The sequence below is a fragment of the Podarcis bocagei genome, assembly GCF_964188305.1.
Source record: "Podarcis bocagei genome assembly, chromosome: 6".
Taxonomy (NCBI): domain Eukaryota; kingdom Metazoa; phylum Chordata; class Lepidosauria; order Squamata; family Lacertidae; genus Podarcis; species Podarcis bocagei.
In genome coordinates, this window is record NC_138130.1 from 48,232,716 (window position 1) to 48,260,405 (window position 27,690).

At 44.3% G+C, this 27,690-nt stretch overlaps 1 protein-coding gene and 2 long non-coding RNA genes across 4 annotated transcripts; 1 reads left to right on the top strand and 2 right to left on the bottom strand.

Annotated features, from left to right (window-relative positions):
- Window positions 1-373: 373 nt before the first annotated feature.
- Window positions 374-4,734, bottom strand: LOC308589932. Its single transcript, XR_014009564.1, has 2 exons — window positions 4,640-4,734; window positions 374-1,308 (listed from the first exon to the last, which is right to left on the bottom strand). It is a non-coding gene; the product is annotated as an uncharacterized lncRNA (long non-coding RNA).
- On the top strand, window positions 4,418-7,196 carry MID1IP1 (MID1 interacting protein 1). 2 transcript variants are annotated; one of them, XM_081199484.1, is made up of 2 exons: window positions 4,418-4,597; window positions 5,411-7,196. In XM_081199484.1, exon 2 carries the CDS (start codon window positions 5,738-5,740, stop codon window positions 6,248-6,250), a length of 513 nt encoding a protein of 170 aa, XP_081055610.1. In that variant the 5' UTR covers window positions 4,418-4,597; window positions 5,411-5,737; the 3' UTR covers window positions 6,251-7,196. The 2 variants fall into 2 exon arrangements, with proteins under 2 accessions (XP_081055610.1, XP_081055611.1); XM_081199485.1 differs by lacking the exon at window positions 4,418-4,597 and adding an exon at window positions 4,766-4,901.
- Window positions 7,197-15,911: 8,715 nt separating this feature from the next.
- LOC308589719 lies at window positions 15,912-21,152 on the bottom strand. The gene is made up of 2 exons (XR_014009456.1): window positions 21,024-21,152; window positions 15,912-17,713 (listed from the first exon to the last, which is right to left on the bottom strand). It is a non-coding gene; the product is annotated as an uncharacterized lncRNA (long non-coding RNA).
- Window positions 21,153-27,690: the final 6,538 nt, after the last annotated feature.

Genomic DNA, 27,690 nt, shown 5'->3' on the forward strand with positions numbered 1-27,690 from the left:
TTACAACTTCTGGCAATTTGCTGCTAAAGATGTATTGTTTGCTCTCAACTATGTGTCATTGCACAATTCCAACTGAATTCTCTTGTGATTTACCATTGAATTATTTCCGTGCTTTTTCCAGTTTATTATTTTTTCTATTAGACTTATTACACAAAATCTACAATACCCCCTTCCTGGAACAAAATGGGCACAAATAAAAGGGCATACTGCACTGGGAAGTTTCTTTACTCCAGCCCTGTTATAACATTGGGCTGTGTGTAACCCACCTTGGGACTCCATGGTGAAGGCAAAGTTATAAATGCCTATGAACGAACTAATAAATTCAGCCCTGGAAGGGACTTATAACAAACGGAATATACAATGCACGAACATATGCCAGCAGTTCCCGTTTATTTCAATGGGGCTTGCGCAGGAGAACTTCCCATCGGATAATTTACGCCTACAGCAACTGTTCCCACCATAATCCTTTACTTTTGCAGATGCACTGACTCTGCTTTAGATAACGTAAGCCAGCATTTATGCCAGCTGTATTTTTGTGGGTATTGATTTATGTGAGGGTGTATAATGATGAAATGGGTCTAGGAGGCTGTAAGTAATATAAGAGGTTTATTCCCGTTCCTTTCTTACAGAGGAAGCGCGGTAAGAGTGTGCGGGAAATAAGGGCCCATTATGTCCCGGTGCCTTGGCTTATTGTGGTTTATAGGTTGCCAGGGCAACACACTCAGCTACCATTCCCTTCCCCTCCCCGCCACGAGACCCTCATGCTGCTCTTTCAGCTGCCACTCCTTTGTTGCCACGGGCGCTGGAGCAGAAAGAGAATGCGAGCGTTGTTTCTGATTGGGCCTCGCCGAGCCTTGCTTATTAGCATATGAGGACGGAGTATGACAGGCAGGACGAGAGCCGATTGGCTGAGGCTGGAGGTGAGGCTGTGGGGTGATCCCGGCAGGCCGCTAGCTCTCGGACTTGAGCGGGAGTCGGCTCCGGGAGGCCGCGCGCGAGGCTCTAGGGCGCGCGCTCGCGCTCGCGCTCGAGTGTCCTCCTTTACCCCTCGCGGCGTCGCGCGCCGATCCGTGTCAGCTTCGTACTGCTCCCGTCTCCTTTTTTGCCCTTCCGACGGGGCTTCCAGACGGCGCGCCGCGTGTGTGCAGCTTTGGGGAGCACGCGGGACCGGCGTGTCCAGTTTGGCCGAGGGTGGTGTTCACGCAGCCGAGGCGTGGAAAACCACCTAGTGCACGCCCAGTTGTACATGATTCAGGCTTGCCGGGATCTTCCCGTCGTAGAAAGTCGAGGCAGATGTACTTGGCAGCCCTGCCAAATGTGAAATAAGAAGCCAAGTTAAGCTGCCAATAAGATACAAATAGAAACTAAAAGCACAATTTCAGCCCCCACCCGTGGGTAAGAAAGGGATCGGACGAAATTTGCTCGCCATTTTTTTCCAGATTGGGGTGGGGACGTTACAAACAACCTTCCTTTTATAGGGAGAAGAATGATGACCCCAAAAAAACAACAACCCCGGGGTGTTTGTATTGTATCGTTTCTTCCATCTGGGCTCGAGAAGTAACTTTGCCCTCATGCAGGTTTCCCAAAGAGTATTAAGTCCCACTGAACTAAGTGGGGCTTGCTTCCAAGTAAATATGGATGTATGAGAAAATGTACATCTCTCTCCACACCCCTACTGTCTGCTAACTGACTGCAACCGATATTTCTTGCCATGGAAAACCTGAGTAGTCTGTGTTTAATAAAAATTCTCTGCTCCCTACAATCTGCAACCTACAATCAGGGTTGATGGGGGAATTTAAAGCTGCTGGACCTACAAGAAACAAAACTAGGATGGGGAAGTTGTGGCCCTTCAGATGCTGCTGGACTACAACTCCCATCACCCCAGGCTATTAGTTATGCTAACTCCAAAAACAAGGGTGGGGGCTCCTATTCCCCATCCCTGGACTATAAGAATATAGTGGAATTTGCACTTAACTTGTTTTTTTCTATTGTAAGCCACCCTGTGACCTTACCATGAAGAACAGATAAGAGATGAAATAAACAAAGCCCTGCCTGCAAGCAGCCAGAGACTTCTTTCATATTTTCTTGACGGGGGTAAGGTGAGGATGAAAAGTCAACGTTGGTGCATTTTGCACTCTTTCACCCCAAATCTTTCCCCTGGGAGATGGAAGCAGCTGGGGATTATTTTGATCTGATCCAGCAAATGGCTCAGTGGGAAAGGGTCAGAGCTTTCCTGAGACCGGGGTGGGGGGAGAGAGAGTCTTGTTAGACTAAAGTTGGAAACTCAAACAAAAAAAGCAGTTGGTCCCTAGCGAGGTCCCCAGTCGGCTGCCCCACCCATTGCTCCAGCCTAGAAAGGGTTAAGTGGCTCCTCAGAGCTGTCTCCACATTTCCATTAAGAATGAAACAAAACAAACAAACAAAACCGCCCACTGACTGCTCAGCATTTCCCTGCCTCTTATCTGGATTGATCCCAGGAAAGAAAAATAAACTGAATTCTGTTTCTGGAGACTCCTTTTTTGTGATAGGAAATTGTGGAGGAACAGCAAGCTGGCCTTTTGTCTGGGATTAAAGGACATCTTTACTTCTGAAATGAGAGGTGTTTGGGGCTCAGTCTGGTGCAGTAATGGCCTCTCACTACTCCAAAGTCATCTTCACTCAGCTGGGCTTAATGGCATGCTCCACCAGGGCAGACCCAGCTATGAGGTGGAGTACTGCTGCCAGCATCAGTGCCAATTTCAGGCGAGAATATGCCAGAAATCAGGGTGATCTCCCCAAAACTGATGCTGATTTCTGGCACCACTTCTCCATCACTGGGGGACACAGCCGGTCATAGCAGCAGAGTAGGTGGTGCAGGAGTGCTAGGCATGGTGCCTCAAGCGGTGAAAAAGGAAGTGCCACCCCGCTACTGCTGTTGCTGCCACCACCACCACCAGTGCCACCATACCTGCTGCTGCCACTGCCACCCACACAGTACGCCCTGCCACATACCCACTCCTGGCAGAGAAGCAGCACCGCCATCAGCACTCATTTGAGGTGAGTTCTCACTCAAAATAATGCAACATCTTGGAAGAAGTAGACAGGGCCTCTGTGGGGTGCATCTTGGGGGCATTCACCACCTGAGGCTACAGCTGACCAGGTTGAGAGTGTGTATATGAATCAGTGCTGGATTACCAAATGGGCAAAGTAGGCACTGGCCTATGGGCCCCACACCCCATGACAATGGAACAAAATAATATTGATATGATCTTAAAATAACATTACAATCAAACTTTCTTAGTTCAATTTTATCCTGCCTAGGGGCCTCCACAGGGTTTAATCTGGCACTGATATGACTTTCCTTATCCACCAGCTACCTTTTACTTTCATGCCAGCACCAGCCAGGATACTGCCTTAAGAGGAAGCAGAGACCTAAGAGGACAGGGTCAAACCCCTAAAAGCCACCCCTGTTTTGTTTTGCGGACTTCTACCCTCTGCCACTGCATGGAGGCCTGGTGGGGCCCTCTGCCACCACAGGAAAGCCAAATGAGACTTGCTGCTGCCACGGCCTGGCCCCTCAAGATTGGGGGGCACCCAGCCATGTCCTCACATATGCCCCCCCCATAGAGTTGGTGGCGTGCTTCTGTGCCAGGGGTGGATATGTGGCGGGGCACTTCCTATTTCACCACTTGAGGCAAAAGAAGTACAGTGGTACCCCGAGTTACATACGCTTCAGGTTACAGACTCCGCTAACCCAGAAATAGTACCTCGGGTTAAGAACTTTGCTTCAGGATAAGAACAGAAATCACGCAGTGGCGGTGCGGCAGCAGCAGGAGGCCCCATTAGCTAAAGTGGTGCTTCAGGTTAAGAACAGTTTCAGGTTAAGAACGGACCTCCAGAACGAATTAAGTACGTAACCAGAGGTACCACTGTACTAGCCTGTCACTCCTGCCCCCACCTGCACCCCCAACTCTACTGCTAGTGTGATCTGCAGCATCATAGGAGCCAATTACTAGGGCGTGAGGTCCCTTTGGCCCCCCAGTAAAATATTTGAGGGGGCTGCCCCGCCAGTTGATGGGCATTGCCATTCATATAGTGTGTGCACCCCGCATCATGTCATTGATTTCGGGTGATATCACCCTGTCGCTGACTTGGAGCATGATCTCGCCCCAAATCGGCGCCGATGCCTAGCACCGCTTCTCCGCTACTGGCGGTGGAGCCCCCTTCGCCCCAGATACGAGCTGGGCCTCTCGGAGCTGCCTTCTTTTCCTTTGGTCTCCTCGTGGGGTGTAGGGCTATGCTCGACCATTTCCCTTCCCCCGGCTGCCACTAGCAAGCAGTCGCCGGGTACGCGCAGCGCCCTCCCTCCCTCCTGGGTGCCGGGAGAGAGGCGGAGCCGCCGCCGCCTCGTCCCCGGTGTTACATGTGGTCACTCGGACTGAGACGCCTCCTCCGCCCCGCTTCACTGCAAGGGGGTGGCCCTTGGAAACACCTTGTTTTAACATACACGCTATAAATACGACTGGCTCAGAGCATGGGAGCAGAGCTAGAAGCGAGACACCGGGACGCTCACAGAACCGGCCAGACGCAGCCAGTGTGAGCCGCCGCTCCGAGCCCGGTGAGTGAGTGGGGAGGCGGCGACGCGCTACGCCCTACGCACCTCGGCTCGGCTTTGTTCATTTGCCGGCTCGCAGGCGAACAGCTGTGCGCCCCTGGGTGCCTTGTTTCTGGGGCTGGGTCAGGTCGACGGGGCGGCGGGGAAGGGGGTTCGGCCACGGCTGACGAGCCGAGCTTCCTCAATCCAGCTCAGTCTTTTTTCTTTTTACTGAGTGCCCGGGGGGACTGGAAGGCAGTTCCCTTTAGGCGGGAGGAAACCCGGAGTGAGCCGCGGTCGGCTTCCTCTTGCAGGCTCGCCTGTGTCGGTATGCAAGCGGCTGGGGTGGGTCTGGCGGGAAAGGGGTCTGCAACGGAAACAAACGAGGGAAGAGGATGCCGAGTTTCCAGCTTCTCCGGATGGGAGCCTATTGCCAACTCTACCGAGGGCAGACGGCAGTTTCTCAGGCTCTTTGCTTCTGCTCAGAAGCACTTTCCATTAGCTCAGAGGTTTTCAGAACGGAGATCTAGAGCCGCGGAAGTACTTGCATTGATGGGATCTGGCGGGCGGGTGGGGGCAGGGAGACGCTTATTCAAGTGGTTTCCTCGCCCACATCCCATTTTCTCTCCTGGATGGAATAAGATCTGGGTTTGAACGCAGCTCTAAACGTTAAGAAGGTGGGGGCGGAACACAAAGCAAGCTTGGGGGTCAGAAGAGGCTGAGGCATAAAGAAAGGCTTGGAGCTGGGCGGGAAGCGGAGGGAGGCTTGCTGCTGCTGAGGGTTTGGGGCAAGGCACGGGGCTGGTCCTAATCGCCATCTTTTGTTCTCTTTCGCAGCCACTCCTTGCAGCAGAGGCTTTCTTGCTTCCAGCCGACAACTACTTACTGGGAAGCTGGGCGGAAAGACGGCTTCGTCCTTGGCAAAGAGATACCTTGCGCCAGGGGGAGAAAGAGCCGGCACGCTCGCTTTTTTTCTCTGAGAAAGGAAACCAAAGGCGGGAAAGGAAAGCAGCAACTTTTCATCAGTTTGGCGCCTTTTTAAACTCGGGCCTCGCCTTGATCCCATCCGAGCAGCTGCTCCTGCTCCCCGAAGTCTTGCTCGGCGCCCTTTTCCTCCTGCGACAGCAGCAGCCCAGCCCTGCCGCGCCTCCGCCAGCCGCCAGGATGATGCAGATCTGCGAGTCGTACAGCCAAAAGCACTCGCTCTTCAACGCCATGAACCGCTTCATCGGGGCCGTCAACAACATGGACCAGACGGTGATGGTGCCCAGCCTGCTGCGGGACGTGCCCCTCTTGCTGGAGGAGCTGGACGCGGGCGGCGGCGGGGAGCGGGAGGCCTCGCTGACTCCCAACGGCGGCGCCTACTGCTCCTGCAGAGACATGTACAGCCACTACGTGCTGCTCAAGTCCATCCGCAACGACATCGAGTGGGGCGTGCTGCAGCAGGCGAGCGAGGAGGCCGCGAGCCGGAAGAAGGACAAGCTGAACGGGGGCCCCGGCGCCGTGGACATTAGCCGAGGGCTCCCCGAGGACGAGGAGGTGGAGGAGGACCTGGAGAAGCAGTTTCACTACCACTTGAGCGGACTGCACACGGTGCTTTCCAAACTGACTCGCAAGGCCAACGTGCTCACCAACCGGTACAAGCAGGAGATCGGAGGCAATAACTGGGGACACTGAGCCCGGGAGGGGGAGGACGCGGCCAGCCTGCCTGCCTGCCTGCCTGCCGGGGTGAGAAAGTCAGAGGACGTTTGAGTTTGTAAAGGGCTAGGGAAGAAGGTGTGTGTGTTTGTGTGTGCTGAGTGCGAGAGAAGCAAATGCTCTTATGTGGCTTTGTAACTGGAGCAGAGAAGGAGCATCTCGGGGGCCAGTGGCGAGCATAACAGCAGATGTAAAATTGTATGTGTCTAGGAGAGAAGAATGTGAGGGCGGAAGGGACTGGCTTTCTTGCTAGGCATATCCTAGTGGGGTTTTACTGTTGGCAACGCTGAACATCCATGGAGGCGGGGTGATGAATCTCTGCCTGGTGTAGCAGGCATAACCAGGTAGTCGAGTATAATATTTCCAGATTCTGAGGACTCTGAATGATGTACAGTGGCTCAGGCCAGTTACTGAAAGAGTGTGTTTGTAATCACTGGAAAACTGTGTGTGCACGCACATGTGTGGTGGCGGCAATAGTAGTGGCGATTGCATCACTTCTTTCATGTTTTGCACTACTTTTGTAACGTTAATATATATGTATATAAAGTCTTAAGAATTCTCTTTGCATGCTCCTAGATCTGCAGGCGTCTTATTTTTACCAACGCACAAGGATGTACATTCATTACTATTAATTAAACTTTTTTTTTTTTTACAAGCGAGGTGAACAGTTATTGTTCTCCTTTGAGTAAAGTTACTTACCTTTCTACATTACATTGAACTGGTCTATATGAGGCTGCAATTGTGCTACTTAAGAACTATTTATACTCAGTTGCAGAGGATGGAACCAGTTAACTAATGTGCACCCCAATTTCAATGGAAAGATAAAAGGGTCTCATTGTTGTACATGCATTGAAGATTTATTTAAAACTTTTTTTATTCAGATGTAGAGTATATTCTAAAATAAATAAGCAAATATATTGACTAAGATGGACTTCACTGGTTTTTATGTTGTGCCTCTACTAGAATTTAATGCTAACATCTATTTTGCAACACACAAACTGTATATGAAATGATTCTTGACATTATCTTTTTTGGAGGGGTGGGAAGAAGAAGAAGAAGAGTTTGGATTTGATATCCCGCTTTATCACTACCCGAAGGAGTCTCAAAGCGGCTATCTAGTTCACTACAGGGATGACAGGCCTGTATTCCCCACTCTCCCCCTATGGTGCACAGGGACAGGCCCATACTTATTTTGTACATTAATATCCTGGAACACAAATGTCATACAAGGGGTTCTTAGGATCTCTGCCATCCATTCAGTAACCACATCCAGACTTGCTTTGCTTCCAGGCCATCCCCTCACTCAAGAGGGTATGAACTCACAGCTCTATTATGCCCTGCTATGCGTGGGCAATGTGCCCACTGTATATTGAACTGAGCCCTTTTAAAACCAGAGACAGTTTTCTTATGGACTTCAGTGAGAGGTAGATTGCACGACAGTGCAAGTTAACTATCCATCTCAGGCAGTTGCCTTTCAAAGCAACATATAGTTAATTTAAAAGAACCGCAACAAGTAGAAACCATGTTCTCTTAGCCCTTCTTCAGGTTGCCTTTACAATTCAACACCTACAGTGAGTACAAGATATTTATATGGATGCAGGTCAATCTTTTAAACCTAGTTATTTAAGTACCTTAAGACTTGGTAACTACTAATCAGATTTAAGTTACTTAACTCTGCAAGTTATTTATGTTGTGACATGGATGCTTCTAGACTGTTCTTTGAATCAACAGCTTCATTCTGTGGTATTTTCTAGTTTAAATCCAGGTATGCTATCTTGGAGTCTGAACCAATGTTTTCCTATTTTTTCAGAACATATACATAAAGTGCATTGTGGTTATATTCATATGCACCCAGCCTAATCTGGAGTCCTCTTAAACCTACTTTTAACAACAGAGTAGTTGTTTGGTCATTTCAGCAATACCATTTTAAACAAAAAAAATGCCATATAATGATGTAAACCCTTTAAAGATGTGGATGCATTTTATAGATTCAGATCTGAAAATTCCTTTGGGCTTTGTTTCAACTTTTTGACAATAATATGCTAATGCAAAAGCATTTCTGGCTGTTCTGGGCTATATCTTTGAGGGAAGTGGAAAAATAGAAAAGGTACATAATCCTGCTGAAGCTAAGCACTCTTACATGAGTAAAAATGATATAATTGCTCTTAAAATGGTTTAAAAAATATTGTGTCTCTTTTATAATAAAATGGCTTAAACTGAAATCTTATTTTAAGGTTACAATCCTATGTCTCCTCATCCAGAATTTATCCCAATACAATCAATGGTGCTTAATTTTGAGTAGACAAGTGCAGAATTTTTTCTTTTAAAAAAAATGACTTTATAACTGGAAAAAATGTCACTATTAAACCTTTTAGATGTGATGGCAGCCACCAGAGGTGGAATGGATGGCCTTACTCTATTTTTAAAATTCATACAATTTTTAAAAGTTTTTAATTAATATTATAGTCAAACCAAGATTTTAACAGTTTTTATGGAATTCACTTTTATTTTAATATGTCTTCAACTTTGCTTTTTTAAAGTCAACATGTACTTTAATAATCCTGTCAGCAACAATGCAGACTTGTTTTTGTTTTGTTTTTTTACACTACCCTCATCAACCTTGGACAAAATAAAAAAATTCCTTCCAGTAGCACCTTAAAGACCAACTAAGTTAGTTCTTGGTATGAGCTTTCGTGTGCATGCACACTTCTGCTACTGGAAGGAATTTTTTTATTTTGACTATGGCAGACCAACACGGCTACCTATCTACTACTGCAACCTTGGACAGTTAGGGATTGAGCAGGGCCAACTGTCACCTGTTCTGGGTACTCTATGCTGGTCAGCACGCTATTTAAAATTTCCCACCATGCATTGGAGCACTGTGGGAAGTTTTAATGGCAACCTATTTATATTTCCCACTATGCCCTGACACAGTTACTTTAGAAGTTCCAGGACATTGTGGGAAATTAGAAATGGTAGGTCATAGTCATCTGCCACTGGTCTTAAGTAGCACTGGCCTGGTTGGGAAGCACTGACCTGGAAGTTGACCCTCAGAGGGCACTTTGTTGAGAGCACCCCCAAATCTGGAGTTAGTTCAGTTCCTGGGAATTCTTAACTTAGTCTTCAACTCTCTACAGTTTTCCAACAGTAAGTCCTCTGAACTCAATGAGACCTGGGAGTAGACATGGATGGGAATGCATCACGAGGAAAATATCATAGGAACATGGGGATCTGCTTCTTGCCAGGCTAGACTATTTCTTCATTTTGTTCAGCATTGTCTACTCTGCCAGGCAATGCTCTCCTGGGTCAAAAGCAGAGGTCTTTCCTATTACCTGGGATACCTCCTGTATGTAGATTATGTTTACCACCAAGCTATTGTCCCTCTCCCTAAGCTAGATATGCGAGGTGTTTAGTTTGCAGAATGTCAGCCATGATGCCATTGCATTCTTTTCTACCTGAATCATTTTTAAGAAGTCAAAGAAAGTGCTTTTAGTTCATTAAGATACTTTTCTGCATACCATGCTAACATTGTTATTAATGGGTTCAACTAGTAATTGCATCACTAATGCCATAGTAGATGTTTCTCCCTGAAGTTAGATCTCATGAAACATTCCAACACTGTCTAGAGATGAAACAGAGATACTTTACTTTATCAGGAGTTTCCATATTTACATTTTTCTAAGCTGCCTTCAATCGTAACAGGCCCCCTCCCTGCTGGCTACTCAGCTTGCTGCTTGCTACATCCAATGCAAATCAAATAAAATTTTTCCTCGGCCTTCTGATGATTTTGTCAACCTAGTTACTTGCTTTTTAATTTCCTGTTGTCTTTACTTGAGAGTAAAAACCTACCTTATCTTGGCCAGTGGTTTAGACTACTGCCAATAATGATCAACATTTGCTGCCACTGTAGTCTTATGCTTCAAAAGCCAGAATTTAATACACTTAGGGGAGTTTCCAACTAACGCATTCTGTCAGTGCAAGGATTTCTGCTTGTGCAATGGAACTTCCCTCTGCCATTCACATGTGTTTTGGACCTCCCCAAATCTGCTCTATAGAAAACCCAGTAACAGATTTAGGGGATGCATAGGTGGAGGAGAGAGGGAAATCTCCATTGCTCCATTCACATGTGTTTTGGACCTCCCCAAATCTGCTCTATAGAAAACCCAGTAACAGATTTAGGGGATGCATAGGTGGAGGAGAGAGGGAAATCTCCATTGCGCAAGCAGAAATCTTTGCACTGATAGAACATGTTACCACATTGTATAGTTGCAATCCTAATCCATTACTTGGTAAAAAGTCTAATAGAAGTCAACAGCAAATACTTCTGAATAGACATAATTAGGCTTGTTCTGTTAGGGAAAAATACCTGGTGTGTTGGCAGCCCTTTTTAAAGAAAGTTCCTAAGCAAATGCTCTTGGTAAGTTTGATTCATAAGAATATGGGTGTAAACAAATACCAATTAGTCAAGCTTCGGATTAAATGAGAGGTTTGCTATAGAGAAGATGCAATTAGGAATAGCATTTAAAGAAAAGATATAACTGCAGTATTTTGCCAAATGCTTTGCTACGTTGCCTGGAGAAGATGAAATAACAGGCAGGGTCCAACAGACCCATACTGTTCTTTTTGTTTCAACCTGTTGCAAAGACTCAGTGAAACTGGGCAGCTTCAGACAAACCACATGCTTCATCCAGGCATCAGGAAGCAGATTTGACTAGTGAAAGAGTGAATGGAACTTTCTGGGAGACTTTTCACACTTCCATTTTATAGAGGAAGTCAGTAACTATTGGCAAAAGGCATCCACATCTTAGCCAAGTTGGAACAATGAATGCTGACAAGACATCAAAAGGGATGTTAAAATGTGTGTGTTTTTTTAAAGAGCCAATTGATGCAGGACAATGTTGGTCTTCCAGGCCACAAATGTCTAGCATGCATGAAGGGAAATACGAAGGCAGACAGGCAGACATTCCTCATCTTGATCTTCCCCAGTATGTGACTGGAAAATGAACTGTACGCGCTTCGCAAGTAGGGTTAGCCAATCTGTAAACTTGGCTATTTGAAATGGAGTATAAAAAAATGTAAGAGCTCTGCTGGATCAAACAAAAGGCCCATCTAGTCCAACACATCAGAGTGGCCAGCCAGATGTTTATGGGAAGTACACAAGCAAGACAGCAAGACTCAAGTGTGATAGCAGTGGCCATTTGTGATTCCCACCAAGTGGTATTCAGAGGCATACTGCCTGTGACAGCATACAAACCCTTATGTTGGGTAGACATTGATAGCCTTATTGTCTATGAAATGTCACAGCCGCATCATGCTCTTAAAGCACATAGCTTCCCTGAAAGAATCCTGGGAACTGTAGCTTGCTAAGGGGGCTGGGAGTTGTAGTTTTGTGTAGGAGTGAACTATATTTCCCAAGAGTCTTTGGGGAAAGCCAAATTCTTTAAACATATGGTGTGGGTGTGTCTGATCCTCTTTTAGAGCCATCCATGTTTGTGACCAGTGGCTCCTTTGGGAGTGAGCTCCATAGTTTATCCAAGAGCTGCATGAAGGAGTAATATATTTTGCATGCCTTGAATCTTACAACACTCAGCTAGATGGCCTTGGATTCTAGTATTATGAAAGAGGGAGAAAAAAATTCTATCCTTAGTTTCCACACCATAAATATGGGCTGTGTTAATAGGAGCTGGATAGGCAAGGTTAGGCAGTCTAGCAATCTGGATGATGTCAGTCACATCTTTGACACCCTATGAAGCTTAGCCAGGTTTCTGGTATTGTAGAGAGGTATCATAGGTGCAAGCTATCTTGTTACATCTTCATTTTATGCTTCTTCCTAAGTTCCCTCCTTCCCCAGTCAGTTAGACTTCCAGCATCCAGAGTCAATGGATAACTGAGCCGAGGCATCAGTTTACTATTTCAGATTAATGATTCACCAGCATAGTATCCTTTTATAAAGCCTGCTCTTCCAGATGCATTTTCCCATAGTGAGTTGTGTGTTCTTCAAAATGCTTGATTTGTGAGGGAAATGGCATTGTGTACTGTAGATGGCTTATGCCAGGCACCCCCAAACTCGACCCTCCAGCTGTTTTGGGACTACAACTCCCATCATCCCTACCTAACAGGACCAGTGGTCATGGATGATGAGAACTGTAGTCCCAAAACAGCTGGAGGGACGAGTTGGGGGATGCCTGGCTTACACTTTCTGAAACTGACAATGACCACAAAGGACACTGTCACCAGCTACTTGTAGCTGCTCACGTGACCCTCCTGATTAGATTTGCTCATTACATGGGAGAACACAATGCCAATTGAACGATACTCATGAGGTTCCCCATGTTATTTACACACCTGTGTTGAGGACATTAAAAGGGGTTTTGGTGCGTGTTCAAATTGGTGGCTAGCTGCTCTTGTAGTAGGGGAATGCAAACTGATTATACATGGTTAGGCCTTGCCCAGAGAAATTGCTGGAGGCTCAAGTTTCTTTAAGGCAGAGCTTTCCAAACTGTGTGTCACAACACATTAGTGTGTCAACTGCAGTGTGTTGGTGTGTTCCACAAACACTCCCCGTGCTGCTCCTGGGGTTGGAAAGGGTTAGTTTAACCACTAGTTTGCTAGTAAAACTGAATTACTCTGTCGCAAAATGATACAAAACTGAATTCCTATGTCCAAAAAGTGTGTCAACAACTTGAAAAGTTTGGAAAGCTCTGCTTTAAGGCATTCAGAGACAATGTGGCAAATGAGAAATACGCTGCAAGTCAAGTGAAAACAAATAGGTTGCAAAACATTAATCTGGCTCTAGTTGCAATCATACCATTGCAACTGAGAAGGTCAATGCAGCTGCAATAAATTACACATTTGATTAGGTAGGGTAAATTTTTTAAATTCGGAAGTCAGTTCAAATGTACAGTGGTACCTTGGGTTAAGAACTTAATTCGTTCTGGAGGTCTGTTCTTAACTTGAAGCTGTTCTTAACCTGAAGCACCACTTTAGCTAATGGGGCCTCCTGCTGCCGCTGCGCCGCCGGAGCACGATTTCTGTTCTCATCCTGAAGCAAAGTTCTTAACCCAAGGTAATATTTATGGGTTAGCGGAGTCTGTAACCTGAAGCGTATGTAACCCGAGGCACCACTGTAATGGCATTGCCCAGTGATTTGAGGATTTGGTGATGTGCACTCTTAAAGCCTAGTTCCCACTTAAAGATATTTGCATTTGCGAGCCTTCACTGTTACAGTGGGTTACAAGAAATTTTCAAATCATCAATAAAAAATGTTAAAAACAATTAAAAGCATTTTAAAATAATTAAAACTAAAAGTAAAAGAGATTAAAACAACAGCTACGTGGCTTAATAGGCTTGATTAAACAAAAAATTCAAGCAAGCACTGAAAATAGAACAGTGAAGGTGCCTTTTTTTGCATTCCTCCTGTTTGGATTTTTTCTTAGGGTTTTTGTAATTCTGTATACCTTTGGGTTCCCTCAATCCTGTTGCTGCAGACCCTCAGGCAGCTGAGTTCACTATTACCCTATTTATGATGTAGATGCATAATAATCACAATTTGTCAATGTGTAGAAGATAATTATGAACCTTCTGACAAAAGTGCATTCCAGTGCAAAGGTCCTCAAGCTGTGGTCCATTCAGGTGGTCTGTCTGATTTCAATATTCATATTTACTTTTAATTGCTTTTTTAATTCCTTGTATGTATTTTATTGTATTATCATTACAATTCTATGGAATACAATAACATAAAGCAGGCAATAAAACACCATTAAAAACATACAGTATCTACCACAAAACATAACAATTGCTGTAAAAGAATCGTTAAATGGTCTGCCAAGACCAGGAGCAATTTTCAAGTGGTCCATGGGAGAAACATTTTGGGAACCACAGTTCTAGTGGCTTTTGAAGTGCTAGCAAGATATGAAAGCAACCTTGAGCAACAGGTTTGCTTGTCCTTCAAATCCTCATCCTTAGTTGTGGCAATATAATAGTGTCGTTGAAAAGATTATCATATCACAAGGAGAGGATTATAGCTTTGAGTGAAGAATGAGCCGCAGGAAGAGCAGAAGAATTTCCAGCATGCACTGATAATTCAGAGAGCTGAAATGACAGAATAGGTATATAGATATGTGTTTATTTATTACATTAACACATCGTTCCTTGAAAGAGCTCAGGGTGGCATCTTCACAACAATTCTGATGTAGGGTTATGCCTTGTGGCTGAATGGGAGTTTTAGCAGAGTCAAAAGCCAAGGTAAAATGGTATGTCTTCAGCATTCACCCAAAGCTGTACAATGAAGAGGCCAGATGTACTTCGGTAGAGGGTGGGCAGAGAGTTCTACAACTTAGGAGATGCCCCAGAAAATGTCCTTTTGCCACCCCCACCCCCCTGAGCTTCTGAGGGCAGTGGGACAATCAATAGGGCCCCATCTGCTGATCTTACCATCTGAGGGGATCTGTAGGGAAGGAGGCAGTCTCTCACGCATTTGGGGCCTGAGTTGTTTAGGTCTGTGAACAGTAACATGAGCACCTTAAGCAGGGATTTTAATGTGAGTTTTTAATGGATCTCCAGCCAGTAATCTGGCCGCTGCATTTTGGACCAGTTGAAGTTTCTGAGTTGTCTTCAAGGACAGCCCCATTTAGAGTGCATTGCAGCAATCCATTCTGGAAGTTAGCAAAGCATTGAGTACAGTGGCCAAGTCATTTCTGTCCAAAAGCGGTAGTAAGCTGGTGAACCAACCACAGCTGGACACAGGCACTCCTAGCCCTGAAGGCCACCTGAGCCTCCAGTGACAGTGCTGAATCCAGCAGCACCACCAAGCTATGGACCTGTTCCTTCCAGGGGAGTACAACCCCATCCAGGGCAGGCCTTCTTCCCACCTTCCAGACATGAGAGCTTGGGAGACATAACAACACATCTTTCTTTTCATGACTCAGCTTCAGTTTACTGGCCCACATCCACCCCACTATTCATCAAGCACAGGTCTAACACACCTCAAGCCTCTCCCAGTTAACATGGAATGGAGAGATAGAGCTGGATGTCATCTGCATACTGAGGGCACTTCACTCCAGATCTCCTGCTGACTGCTCTCAGAGGCTTTACATAGATGTTAAATAGCATGGAGGACAAGACAGAACCCTGTGGGACACCACAGGACAACTCCTACGACTGCTTTCTGGAGCAGAACCACAGAAGCACAGTGCCTGCAACCCCAACCTCTCTGAGATGCTCCAGAAGGATGTGGAGTCAACAGTGTTAAAAGCAGCTGAGAAGACAGAGCAGTGTCACATTACCACCATCTCTCTCCCAAATGTCACCAACAAGGGTAATCAGGGCAGTTTCAGTGCCAAGACCAGCCTTAAAGCCAGACTGGAATAGTAAGGAGGGCATATTTCAGCTAGAAATTTTTACAATATATAATGTATTCCAGGGAGGATACCTACAAGTTATTCCCATGGCTAAAATGATAATGTTGGATGGATTACCTAGGAACTGGGATGCTGAGTCTTCAATGTTGCTTAGCAAACCTGTGACTGGCATGTGAACAAACTTGTGATTAAATCCTTTCAACATTTTGAACCACTTGGATATCTGCAAATCAAAAATCTCATGATGCATAGCAGGAAGAGTCTGGAGGATATGTGGAAAATTATATTGCAAAATGCCACGTGAGTGTTTATTGAACTCCCCCAACACATATTTGGTAACCTTTAACAAAGTGGGGAATTAAACATGTTTTGTTTAGCTATTTGCAGGTTACATTTTCGTACATTTGTGGGTATCTTAAGTACCATATTCTGAAAGTAAAGTGTTTAGCAACCATCCAAACTAGAAATATTCTGTAAAGCAAATAGCAATTAAAACCCTATGTTTGTAATCACCAACTCAGTTTTGCTAAGTAGTCACTGTAACAAATTTGCTGTTAGATAATCATCATTGTCTGTTCTTTTTGTATTTTATTTCCTTGCCCCGCCCCACCTCACAAGTATGGACAGAAACTTGCCGATTTAGGATTACACTCATATGATGAAGTAGACTGTGACCCATGAAAGCTTATGTATTAATGAATTGTTAAAATTCTCGCCCCCCCCCCCAATTGTTTAATGTCTATTCAATGTTAATATTCATAGACAAAACATAGGTATTAGGTACGCAAGTTCTATGATTCTAACCGGTGGTTTTCACCCCTTTCACACAAAGCCTGAATGTGGATCCAAACCCTCTTAAAGAAAATGACGATGAGTATTTATGTAGCAATTTTGAAAGTGTTCAAAGCACTTAGCATGCAGTATTGCAGCAACTTCTACCCATCCATGTAAAGGTAGATAAGAAATGTTATCCCCACATTGCAGATGAGGAGCTAAAGTTGAGAGAGAATGATTTGCCTACAGATGCCTAGTGAGGTCATGACAAACTTTGAACCAGTGATAACTGACAGCTCGGTCTCTTAGCTACTAGGCTACACTACCTCCCACCTCTTCCATTAATTTTAGTGGCTGTTGATTATACCACTTGCTTGAGTTCTCCTTCCACTCATTTGTTATTTGTCATATATGATGTTTTTCAGAGTGTTCAAAACACTTCATGCACATTATTGCAGCAATTTGTTTTACAGAACATCCCTGTAAAGGGCAGGCCAAAAGCTTTGTCTACATATTGCAGATGGGGAGCTGAGGCTGAGAGATAAAGCTGTCGAGTGAGATCAGGGCAGAGATGTGCTTTGAACCAGGAATGGTTCTCTGCTCAGTCTTTCAGCCTACACTAGCTCTCAACTCTTCCACCAGTTTTTGTGGCTAAGGGTTGCACCACTCATTTGTTGTTATCTGCCAAGGTATTCCATCATATGCCTATTGTATGTGGATTTAATTCCTGTGACGAAGATGAAGCACAGTGGACAGCTACGCTACCACAATGACGTTTAGCCGTGCCCTGCAACTTCCCTGCCCTCCCCTTTCCCCACAAGTTCCTTAAATCTGTTTTGTAGGGTTGGGAGCAGGGGGAAACCCAGACCAGATTTGGAGGGTACAGGGGGTGGGGAGGAGAGGGCAAGCAATTTACACTGCACAGCTGAAAGTCATTGTGTTACTGTTTCCTTGACTATTGCCCTTAGATGCCCAGCTGCATTGGACTTCCTTCTGACCCTAGAGGGTCCCAAGGTACAAAGAGCGGCAAGGACTCTTTCATTAGGACCCCTGGGTATGTCACAATGCTCATTTCTTTGCTTCAGGTTCTGAATAAAAATTACTGTGCAGAAAACGATGACAAAACTCTGTTCAGGCCAAGGATATCCTAGGAACCATCTCCTCCCTTCTGCCCATCCTCCATACGTATGCATCAGCTGATGCAATCTCTGCACGGTTGCCAAATCCCTGAGCTCTCGCTTCTTGTTCAACAAACTCTTGGCAAGAAAAACTGCTTCCAATAATGCTGGTCTCAGTGAAGTAGTCAGCCCTGTTTAACAAGTTTAAGAGAAAAAGGTTGAGAAAGAAATGGAAAGTCAGAGGCCTTCAAAACTAATGCCTGATATCTGTAATCCTCTAGGGACTGACAGTTTCTTTATATGGTCATGATACAGTAAGACTGCTTGCCAAGTTTCTATCTAGGCTTCTGAGTCAAGTTGGTAGTACGTAGCACAATTCACAGGAATTCCTCCACTCCCTGCCCCCACCCCGATGGAAAGCATGCATTTTGCAGAGAGAAAAGCTACTAGGAGCAACAGTTGAAAAAAGGGGTGAGCACTCCCTGTGGCTTCAAAATCCCTTCACTCAAAAAAGACTTTTCTCTTAAAAACAAGTAAAAGACAATCCAGATTTTCTTAACTTACATTCATGTGTAACATCTAGCTAAGGCCGGAAAAAGGAGCTTAAGAAAACCCTGCTTCTGCACAACACACCTCTATTTTGTTTTGTGACTAACCGATTGTATATTTATTTAGTGACTGAGAGAAATACTTGGTAGAACTTCAGGGGTGGTGCCTGAATCAGTTCCTTCTACTTATGCAGCTATTTAAAGTGGCAGTAATTATTATTTTTAAAGACCCCCCCCCCGATAATTTAAAAGGTATTTTTGCACCTGATTTTAATTTCAGTTTTGTTTTGTGCTGTTCAGATTAAGCCTGACAATATACACAATAATGGATCTGATAGTGGATTTGTTTTTGAAAAAGCCAAGTTCATATCATAAAAGAGGCAAGTGTTTTCTGTTCCTTTTCAGGGAAAAGCTATACCGCTTATCAACTGGTCTGTGTCCGGAAGGGTTCATTAGAAGCTCATGGCATACAGCTATGAATTAGGGGTTTGACTATACATAAGAAACTTGTGAACTTAGGAATTCACATTTTAAAACCTAAAACGTCTCCCTAAGCTACCTTCTGTTTAGGCCAAGACATAAAAACACTTAAGGCAAGACTGTTTTAGCTACATGTGATATACTAATAGATTAGCAGCCGAGAGAGATGGGGGCAGGCCCAAAGGACAGAGGCAAACCAAGAAAAACTACAAGTGCCGAGGAAAGATAGGTAGGAGACCAGGAAGGCTGGGCAGACACATGCACAGATATGTGCAGAGTGAATGCATATCTTTCTTCCTCAACGTAGCTGTAACTTTCTGTGTACTCACATGACCTTTCTTAGAAATCAGTTTTAGTGCTTGAAAATGCGTTGACTGCAGTTTCATCAGTGATACATGGCATTTCTTAATTAACCTGGGATTGCTTCAGTGCCGGATTTACATATAAGCTAAACAAGCTATAGCTTAGGGCCCCACTCTCTTGGGGGCCCCCCAAAAAATTAAAGGGAAAAAACTGGATGTACATTTCTAAAATATAAGATAAAAAACAAACGAAATAAAACCTACATACAGCAACAGTGTTTTGTGTTGCGTAGGCTCCTATGATGTAAGTAATGGGCCCCGCCTGCTAGCCTGCTCCCTAAAATATCACTGGTTTGCTCATATGTGGCTTTAGATACCTATTAGGTCCATAAATTACCACACTCCACAAAAAACAGCGACAATTTGTTGTTGACAAAGGACAGCTGGACATATAAAGGGCCCCATTACCTTCAGTAGCTTAGGGCCTCATCAAACCTAAATACGACCTTGGAGTGCTTCCAAACTTCAAGCTCTACCTCTACTTATTTCCCTCCTAGGGAGTGACCCTGGTGAACACGCCAATTCGGCCTGCTCCACATTCTGTCCATTCATTGCCTTTCTTGAACTCTCAACATTTTCAAACACTTCATCAGACACAGCATCTTTGCCACTGTTCGGCACCCTCCAATTTCATCACTGTTTTCCTAACAGTTTTCTTTAAATCTTGGAACTTGTTTCCCACTTAGTCTTAATTCATTAATTCATTGTTATCTTAATCCATCTGCTTTTCTAGTGTCTCCCCGCCCTGCACTGTGGCTCCTGCTGCCTGAGGAGGAACAGCAAATGGCGCCCCGCCCTAGGTCAAGGTGGATTGAAATGAAAATGTTTATTCGGCTTTACGCCCATCATAAAACACAACACAACAAAACAAATCAAATAAAACAGTGGACTCGTACAAGCCACCAATAATATAACACAATTCACAGCTCACAAGGACAAATATTAGCAATTCAAAAGAAAAATTTAAGATTAAGATTTAGGCACTACGCTAAAATCAATATCTGATGTCATTGTAGAAAATTCTTATAACTATCAATAATCAGCTAACATTCCATTCCGTCTCTTGTACGAGAGGATGGCTGTTAGGAATTTAGCAACCTGTAGGGTAATATAAGGATCCACATCTTGAAGAACCCAGGCAAGCTGTAGGTCTACTGGTTTGTCAGCGATAGGCTGAATTATGGAGTTTAGTATACTAGCACGAGCTGAACTGTACATAGGGCAGGTAAACATGACATGCTGTAGAGATTCAGATGTTTTCGTATCACAAGCACACATTGAAGGGACTTGGCCCTTAGTGAATCTATGTCTCAAGACATTTGTTGGAAAAACATTGAACCTAGCTCTAATGAAGGCATATCGGTGAGACGCGGCCATAAGCGATGTTAAGTAGGACGGAGCACAGTAGATAGGGATTATGCCGAAATTTAACGGCGAGCAGACTCCACCACCAGCAAAAAATTTTTGGTATAGCTCCGTATCATCCAGCCTTTGATTTAAACACCTTTTTGCCACATTTAGATCCAGTTTGAGCAATTCAGAGGGCGAGATATCATAGGACAATAATTTGGCATGGATTTTTCCTAGGTCAAGGTGGAGAGTACCTAAGGCTGGCCAAGTTATTTTGGCACCTTAGACACAAAATCCCACACATGCCTCTTCCTGGGAGTAAAAATACAATAAGAATAAAATAAATAAATGTTCAAGTTGTCGCTAGCCTTTCATGACACTCAAAAACTCGCTCTAACGATAGGACTGGCTACACTTTTGCTTTCCTGAATGGAGTCAGACAGAAATATGATGAATCAGTGCAAGGGACATACACAGGATGGGCATTGTGAGGATGAGATAGTCAGGAGACAAAAAAGGGAGAGCAAGACAAAAACATATTGAGGGAGATTGCAATTGCATATGCACCAAATTGCAATTTGCGTACACAACAAGTGTTTAAAGCACATTCTCTCCCCGCCCCAAGAATTCTGGGAACAGTAGTTTACCCCTCCGAGAACTGCAATTCCCAGCACCCCAAACAAACTTTCCAGGAGTCTTTGGAGAGGGACAAAATAGACTGGGAAATAAAAACTCTTTAGCCCAAATCTACCGATGTTGACCTTGTTACTAACAGGCTTTTGGTCTCCTGATAATTAAAAGTGTAGGTGGTCCATTGCAGGGTTTTCTGATGATGGGCCCTGAGGTGAGGGACTGGTGGACCCTGGCTGCACACTGCAGCCCATTTTTAAGGGCTCTCTCTCCCATCCTGGACTCAATGACAGTTGACATTTTATGGCTAGAGCACAGGCCACGCTTGGTGGATAACTCATGTGACACCTTGCTGGGAGTTGGGAAGATGTAGATAGACCCTGGGGGCAGGCAAATAATGTTTAGCTCTGGTGGAAATGGAAGCCCACCGCACCTAGCCTGGGCTCTGGATTCAGGAGCTGGTTGGAGTATGCGTTTGCCTCACTTGAGCAAAATGGAGGGGTAAGAGAGCTGGGCCTTTCTGCATAGTACTAAGTATCAAACTCATATTCCCCAATAGTGTGGTTCCCAGATGTTTTTTTAAATATATATATATATATATATATATCTGCACTTAAACCAAATTTACTCTGGCCTAAGCTTTCCAGTGTAGATTAATGGGGGAGATTCACTGAGGAGGGGAACCCAATTCTCTGAAGAAAAAGTGGATTTTATAATCTTTTAATTAATATAAATGTATACTTTTTAAAAGAAAAAATTATTGTGGAAAAGAATCCAATTATTTCAATATTTTTAAGACGGCATTTTCTTGGAACAATGTGCACACTTACTTTCCTGCACTGGCATACACATCTCCATGGTGTAACAACGAGTAACAACGAAAGGATATGTTCCCCTCCCCCACCCCACCCCCAATCTTCGGCTACTTTCCCTCCTCTACTGTGTTAGCACAAGGAGTACTCTGTTGTAGGAAAGTGGTTAATGCCACTGTGGCATTAAGAGAAAAGCCACTCCCATAGCCCAGAAAAATTGGATCGTCCATACAAGTCTTTAACTTCATTAGTCACTTACAACAGGATTTGAAAGAGGAGCATAGTGAACCAAGGCATAGCCTTGCCTGGCCCAGCTGAAATCTTGTTTTTGAACTGACTGCGCAGAAATGATTAGATGAGGAAACCAAAATAAATTCTTTTTTAGAACAAGGAGTTATTCTGCTGCGTCCCAGTTTCACAATGAAATTGATGTAAGGCCTAAATGACTACATCTGCAGAACATTTTGTTTTCTGTATGATACAAAATTTCACCACAGAAAGATATGGTGCTATGACTTGCAGGCTGTGAAATGTTGAAAACACAGGTAAGAAAATAAAAAATAAAATAAAATTGTAGGTAAATAAAATGCAACTCTCTGATAAAAGGGAAATGTCTTCTGGATCTTCTCAAGTGCTTTCTATAATACAGTGGTACCTCAGGTTACATACGCTTCAGGTTAAAGACTCCGCTAACCCAGAAATAGTACCTCAGGTTAAGAACTTTGCTTCGGGATGAGAACAGAAATCGTGCTCCAGCGGCCCAGTGGCAGCAGGAGGCCCCATTAGCTAAAGTGGTGCTTCAGGTTAAGAACAGTTTCAAGTTAAGAACGGACCTCCGGAACGAATTAAGTATGTAACCAGAGATACCACTGTATGATGGTGCAACCACAGAGAATACAGGCATTCAGCATTTGCCCTGTTCTTATGATTGCTACTGTGCATGGTGGGTGGCTACAAAAAACTGAACCCATGTGCAGAATTTAGCCTGGGTCAGCTCTTGATACTCCACTGCCACACATGATCATTCATACTGGCATGCCAAATGTTAATCTGCACTGAAATAACCCCGTGACACTGGATGTAAACATCTTTGGCATCGGTTGGCATAGCTGGACTTCCACGGGCCCAGCCATTCCTGTTAAACTACATGCCACAAACACCATTCAGACAGGCCCTCTGCCTCATAAACTGCTGATCACCTATTATAGATTCATTGTGTCTGCTTACTGAAATTTGTTTAATTTTTTTTTTGCTATAGATCCCCAATACAAAATGCGCACGTGACTTGTGAAATATGGAAGTGCATGTTTAGAGATCACATTTCACTTTAAAATACACACAAGAGGAAAGATATTGCCACCCCTGTATGTTCAAGGTCTTCATATCCAACATACTATTTGTGTGTGTTTTGTATCTAAATATAAAAGGTCAATGGCCCTTATTTTTTTATAGGAAGCTACTGATCCGTTCTCATGGATGGGAGCATGGTGCATAGATAGTATTTCAGTATCTCTTTGCTGATTCATGCCTATGGAGCTAACCAAATTTCCACTTGTCTCATTTCCCAAGTGTTCATTTTTCATTTCATGAGCATAGCTTCATGCTGACTCACTCTTTATCTAGTTCCTGTGTCCTTTCCCCAGCCTTTCTAAGTATGTGCTTCTTCTACGGTTTGATTCTTTATCTGCTCAGTTTCTATGTAGCCAAATAAACTATTTTTGTAATCTATAAGCCTTGCTTGGATGCTAGCCAAATTTATTCCACTCCCACCACTGTTCATCTTTTTTCTTTTATATTTGCAACACACGTTAAACACCTTGCAGTTATTAACTACAACAAAACATTGGGATATCTCTTGTTTCCAGGATGAGAGGGCCTGTATCAGTTGTACTCTCTGTTTCTGGGAAGTTAGTTTCCATGATGGAAACTGGCTCTTGTGTCATGGAGATGGTGAGGGGATTTTAAGTATATCCTACTAGTACACTCAGCTGTTATGGGAAAGGAACCCAATACTGAATTCTCCCACACCCAGAAACACAGATTTTAAGTGTAAAAATGAATAAAGATGAGATTCACAAATACTGCTGGGAATTTAAAATACTCATGTTTTGTTTCCAAATGAACCTTATTGCCTTAAAATAAATCAAGTGCAGTTGTATATCAAAAGACTTTAATTCTGTTCTTATCTGTACAGGACAGTTCTTTCCACAAGTCACCATGTTTGCCTTGTAAGTTCCCGTAGGTCTCGTTTATCTTCTTACACTTTTAAGAGACAAAGCAGGAAAAACAATGATGAAATTATTTTATACCCCTCCTTTCTGTGTGCTACTCCTGCGAGTGTTTCCTAGATTTGGGTCAAGGTTGGCTGGCAAATGTTCATGTCACCGGAAGCGCTTTTGAGGAACTGTTGTGGAAGGTCAAATTGCTTAAGTATCCTGAAGCAGGATCTAGCTCCAATGAACCTGTAGCCTGGCTTAACCCCCCCCTTCCCCTTCCCAGCAGCCCAGTAAGTTGTACCTGCTCCCCCTTCTCCCAGTGCATTTGAACTTCTGTTCCTCACATTGTGGCAGCTCACTTCTGGAGGGTTCTGTTATGCTTTTCAAAAGAACCTAAACATGGGGTAAAATGGGAAATCAGAAAAATATAACTACAGTGGTACCTTGGTTCCCGAACAGCTTAGTTGTCAAACAAATTGGCTCCTGAATGCCGCAAACCTGGAAGTAAGTGTTCCAGCTTGCAAACGTTTTTCGATAGCTGAATATCCGACGTGGCTTCAGCAGCTTCCGATTGAGTGCAGGAAGCTCCTGCAGGCAATCAGAAGCCATGCCTTGGTTTTTGAATGGTTTTGGGAGTTGTACAGAGTCCCGGAAAGGATTAAATTCGAAAACCAAGGTACCACTGTATAGACATAGGACAGGTGTATAGACATAGGACAGGGGAGCTTCCCCCCCCCCAGCCTAAAGGCCACATTCCCTCATGGGCAACTTCCCAGAGGCTACATACTAGTGGTGGTGAATAGGGCCAGCATAGCTGTCAACATTTCTCTTTTCTTGTGAGGAATCCCATTCAGAATAAAGGAATTTCCCTTAATAAAAGGGAAAAGTTGACAGCTATGAGTGCCAGAGGCAGCTAGGAAGTTTAGGGAAGTTTTTAATGTATGACATACAGTCGTGGCCCCGCAAGACGAATGCCTCGCAAGACGAAAAACTTGCTAGACGAAAGGGTTTTGCGGTTTTTGAGCTGCTTCGCAAGACGAATTTCCCTAGGGGCTTGCTTCGCAAGACGAAAATGTCTTGCAAGTTTGTTTCCTTTTTCTTAACACTGTTAATACAGTTGCGACTTGACTTCGAGGAGCAACTCATAGAACGCGGTGTGGTAGCCTTTTTTGAGGTTTTTGGTGATTTTTGAAGCTTTTCCAAAACTTTTCCGACACCATGCTTCGCAAGACGAAAAATTCGCTAGACGAAAAAATTCGCGGAACGAATTAATTTCGTCTTGCGAGGCACCACTGTATTAGTGTATTTTTGGTATTTGTGGAAGCCGCCCAGAGTGGCTGGGGAAACCCAGCCAGATGGGCGGGGTACAAATAATAAATTATAATTATTATAGGATATGGCCGTAGGCAAATGGAGGAGGAGCAATGGATGTGGCTCCAACTTTGGTGTAGTAGGCAACATTCAACCATGGAAAACCCATATTTTCTTCACCCACACTCACAAACACAACACTCTGAAGCTGCACTGAGGTAGCATAGACAAGATCAACTTAAAAACCACACAGCAGGCTGCGCAAGCAGAACAGAAACTAAAAACACCATGCCCGAGAGTTAACTCAGGCAGTTCCTCGTACAGCAAGCCAGGAGAGCCAATAAACTGCACTCTCCACACTGCATCCAGGTAAGCAGAAGACACTATTGCTTTGAGGACCCATTTCCACCAGGAAGAAGCATTTGAGAAGGGCATGGGAGGGTGTGACCTGGGGAGAGGCGTGTGTGAGGAGGAGCATGGCCTAAGAAGAGTCCCAGGGGTCTGGCAGAGAGACCTGAGGGGCTACACGCAGGCCCCAGGACTGAGGATCCTCATCCCTGAAAAAGATGAACACGAACGTATCCTTTTCACTGCACTTTGCAAAATTCTGTAATCTAAACCCTGAGAGAAGCAACAAGAGCACGAGATTGCTTGTTAATATTTTAGAACCTGAACCTGAACGGCTGTGTCAGATACAAAAATCACTTTCAGCTGTCAAAATATCCCATGCAATTTCCCAGAGCATGAAAGCAGAAGGTCTGTCAGATGTGAAAGGAGGTAAGAAAGGCTGTGGTATTTACTCCTACCTTGTCAAATAAGTTCTGCACCATAGTTGAATTCCATATGTGCAGCACTCTGGAATCTTGGATAAAACACCAAATAATACTGGCCAAATATTGCAGCATTAACCACCGTTACACTGAATCTTGCAGCTCCTGAACCGAATGGGAGTGTGGGAGTCTTCGTATATTACCCAGTCCTATGATTTGAGTCCGTGTGGTGTAGTGGTTAATGTTGGACTAAGACCTGTGAGACCAGGGTTCAAATTCCCATACAGCCATGAAGGTCACTGTGTCACCTTGGGCCAGTCAGTGTCTCTTAGCCTAACCTAACACTCAATGTAGTTGTGAGAATAAAATGGGGAGGGGGGAAACATACATGCATGCCACCTTGAACTCCTTGCGGAGGGGGGGGAGAGATATCATATAAATCAAATAAATAATGTCTGAAGAGGACTTTCTTCAATACAGACACACACTGTCCATCTCACAGCTGTGGTGCGACTCAGATGCGGATTACGAGGTGTTATTTAAAGGTCGAAAAAGAAATAATGTAACGAGTACAATTTAGGGTGCAAACCTGTGGTTCTTGGAAGGTGACCTAGGAGGCATAGGATGTTGGGGGCCTCCCAACAGAGACAAGACCTGTCTTTGGAAGCCTTTTTGGTATAGCTGCTGCCCCTCCACCATCAGTGCTCCAATGGTTGTAAGGAGATAAAATGAGTGTGAGCAGGGTGTGTCAAGAGGCAATCCCCTCCCAACTCTTGTCCTGGTCAGCGCATGACTAGCATGGCTCTGGAGCTGGTGTTTCTTCCAGCCTGGATTCTCCAGTTGGGTTGCTCTGTCCATTATTTTTACCACCAGGAGGGGTGCCATTTAAATCTTTTGCCATGGGCACAGAAATGCCTTGGGCCATCTCTGGGTGTTTGTGCCCTAGCTCTCTGCTTGTTCCATGTATATTCAATAGCATACGAGGTTTGTGTTAAGTGAAGTCTGACCACAGGAACAAATTACCTTGCCCTTAAGGATAATTTAAGCCTGAGGGAACTGGTTGTTTAGCAGGGAGTTGAATGCACATGTGGCTTCTCAATCAATAATTATGACTTCCAACAATTTCTGGAATCTCCACAGGACCATCAGCATTCCAGAGCAGAGGTGAAGGCAGGGGCGAATTCCTTCCTCTCCGTTTTTTTTCCCCTCTAGCACCCCATGGAAAAATTCTTTCAGAAGAATGCCTTGCTCTTCACAGGTACTTTATGGCTGATATTTCATAGGAAAGAAGCAATCAGGTCGCATGCAGAGTTCTACTTGAGCGTGAATAATATACCACATCCTGTGTTGCCAGAAGCATGAGGGTTTCCTGTTGATTTTAGTAAGAGGTGAATTTTACTTGCTTTCACATCTTCATTGTAAGCTGAAGGTGAGGAAGTTTTGAGGAAACCTTCTCAAAAAAAAGCCAGCTTATGGAAACAGAATCTATGACTACAACCCAGACCTTTAGATCATCCTCTGTTTGGTATCACATCACTAAGGTGAAGAAGCGCACAATATTTTTTAAAAAGGAAAATCATTACCGTTTGGGGGCTTACAAGAAATTGTGGGAAGGTGGAGGATAAATGATGGAAAAATTAATGTAATACCCTGAGTCTCCTGAGTTCCAGGTCTGTTATTTATTGTTTA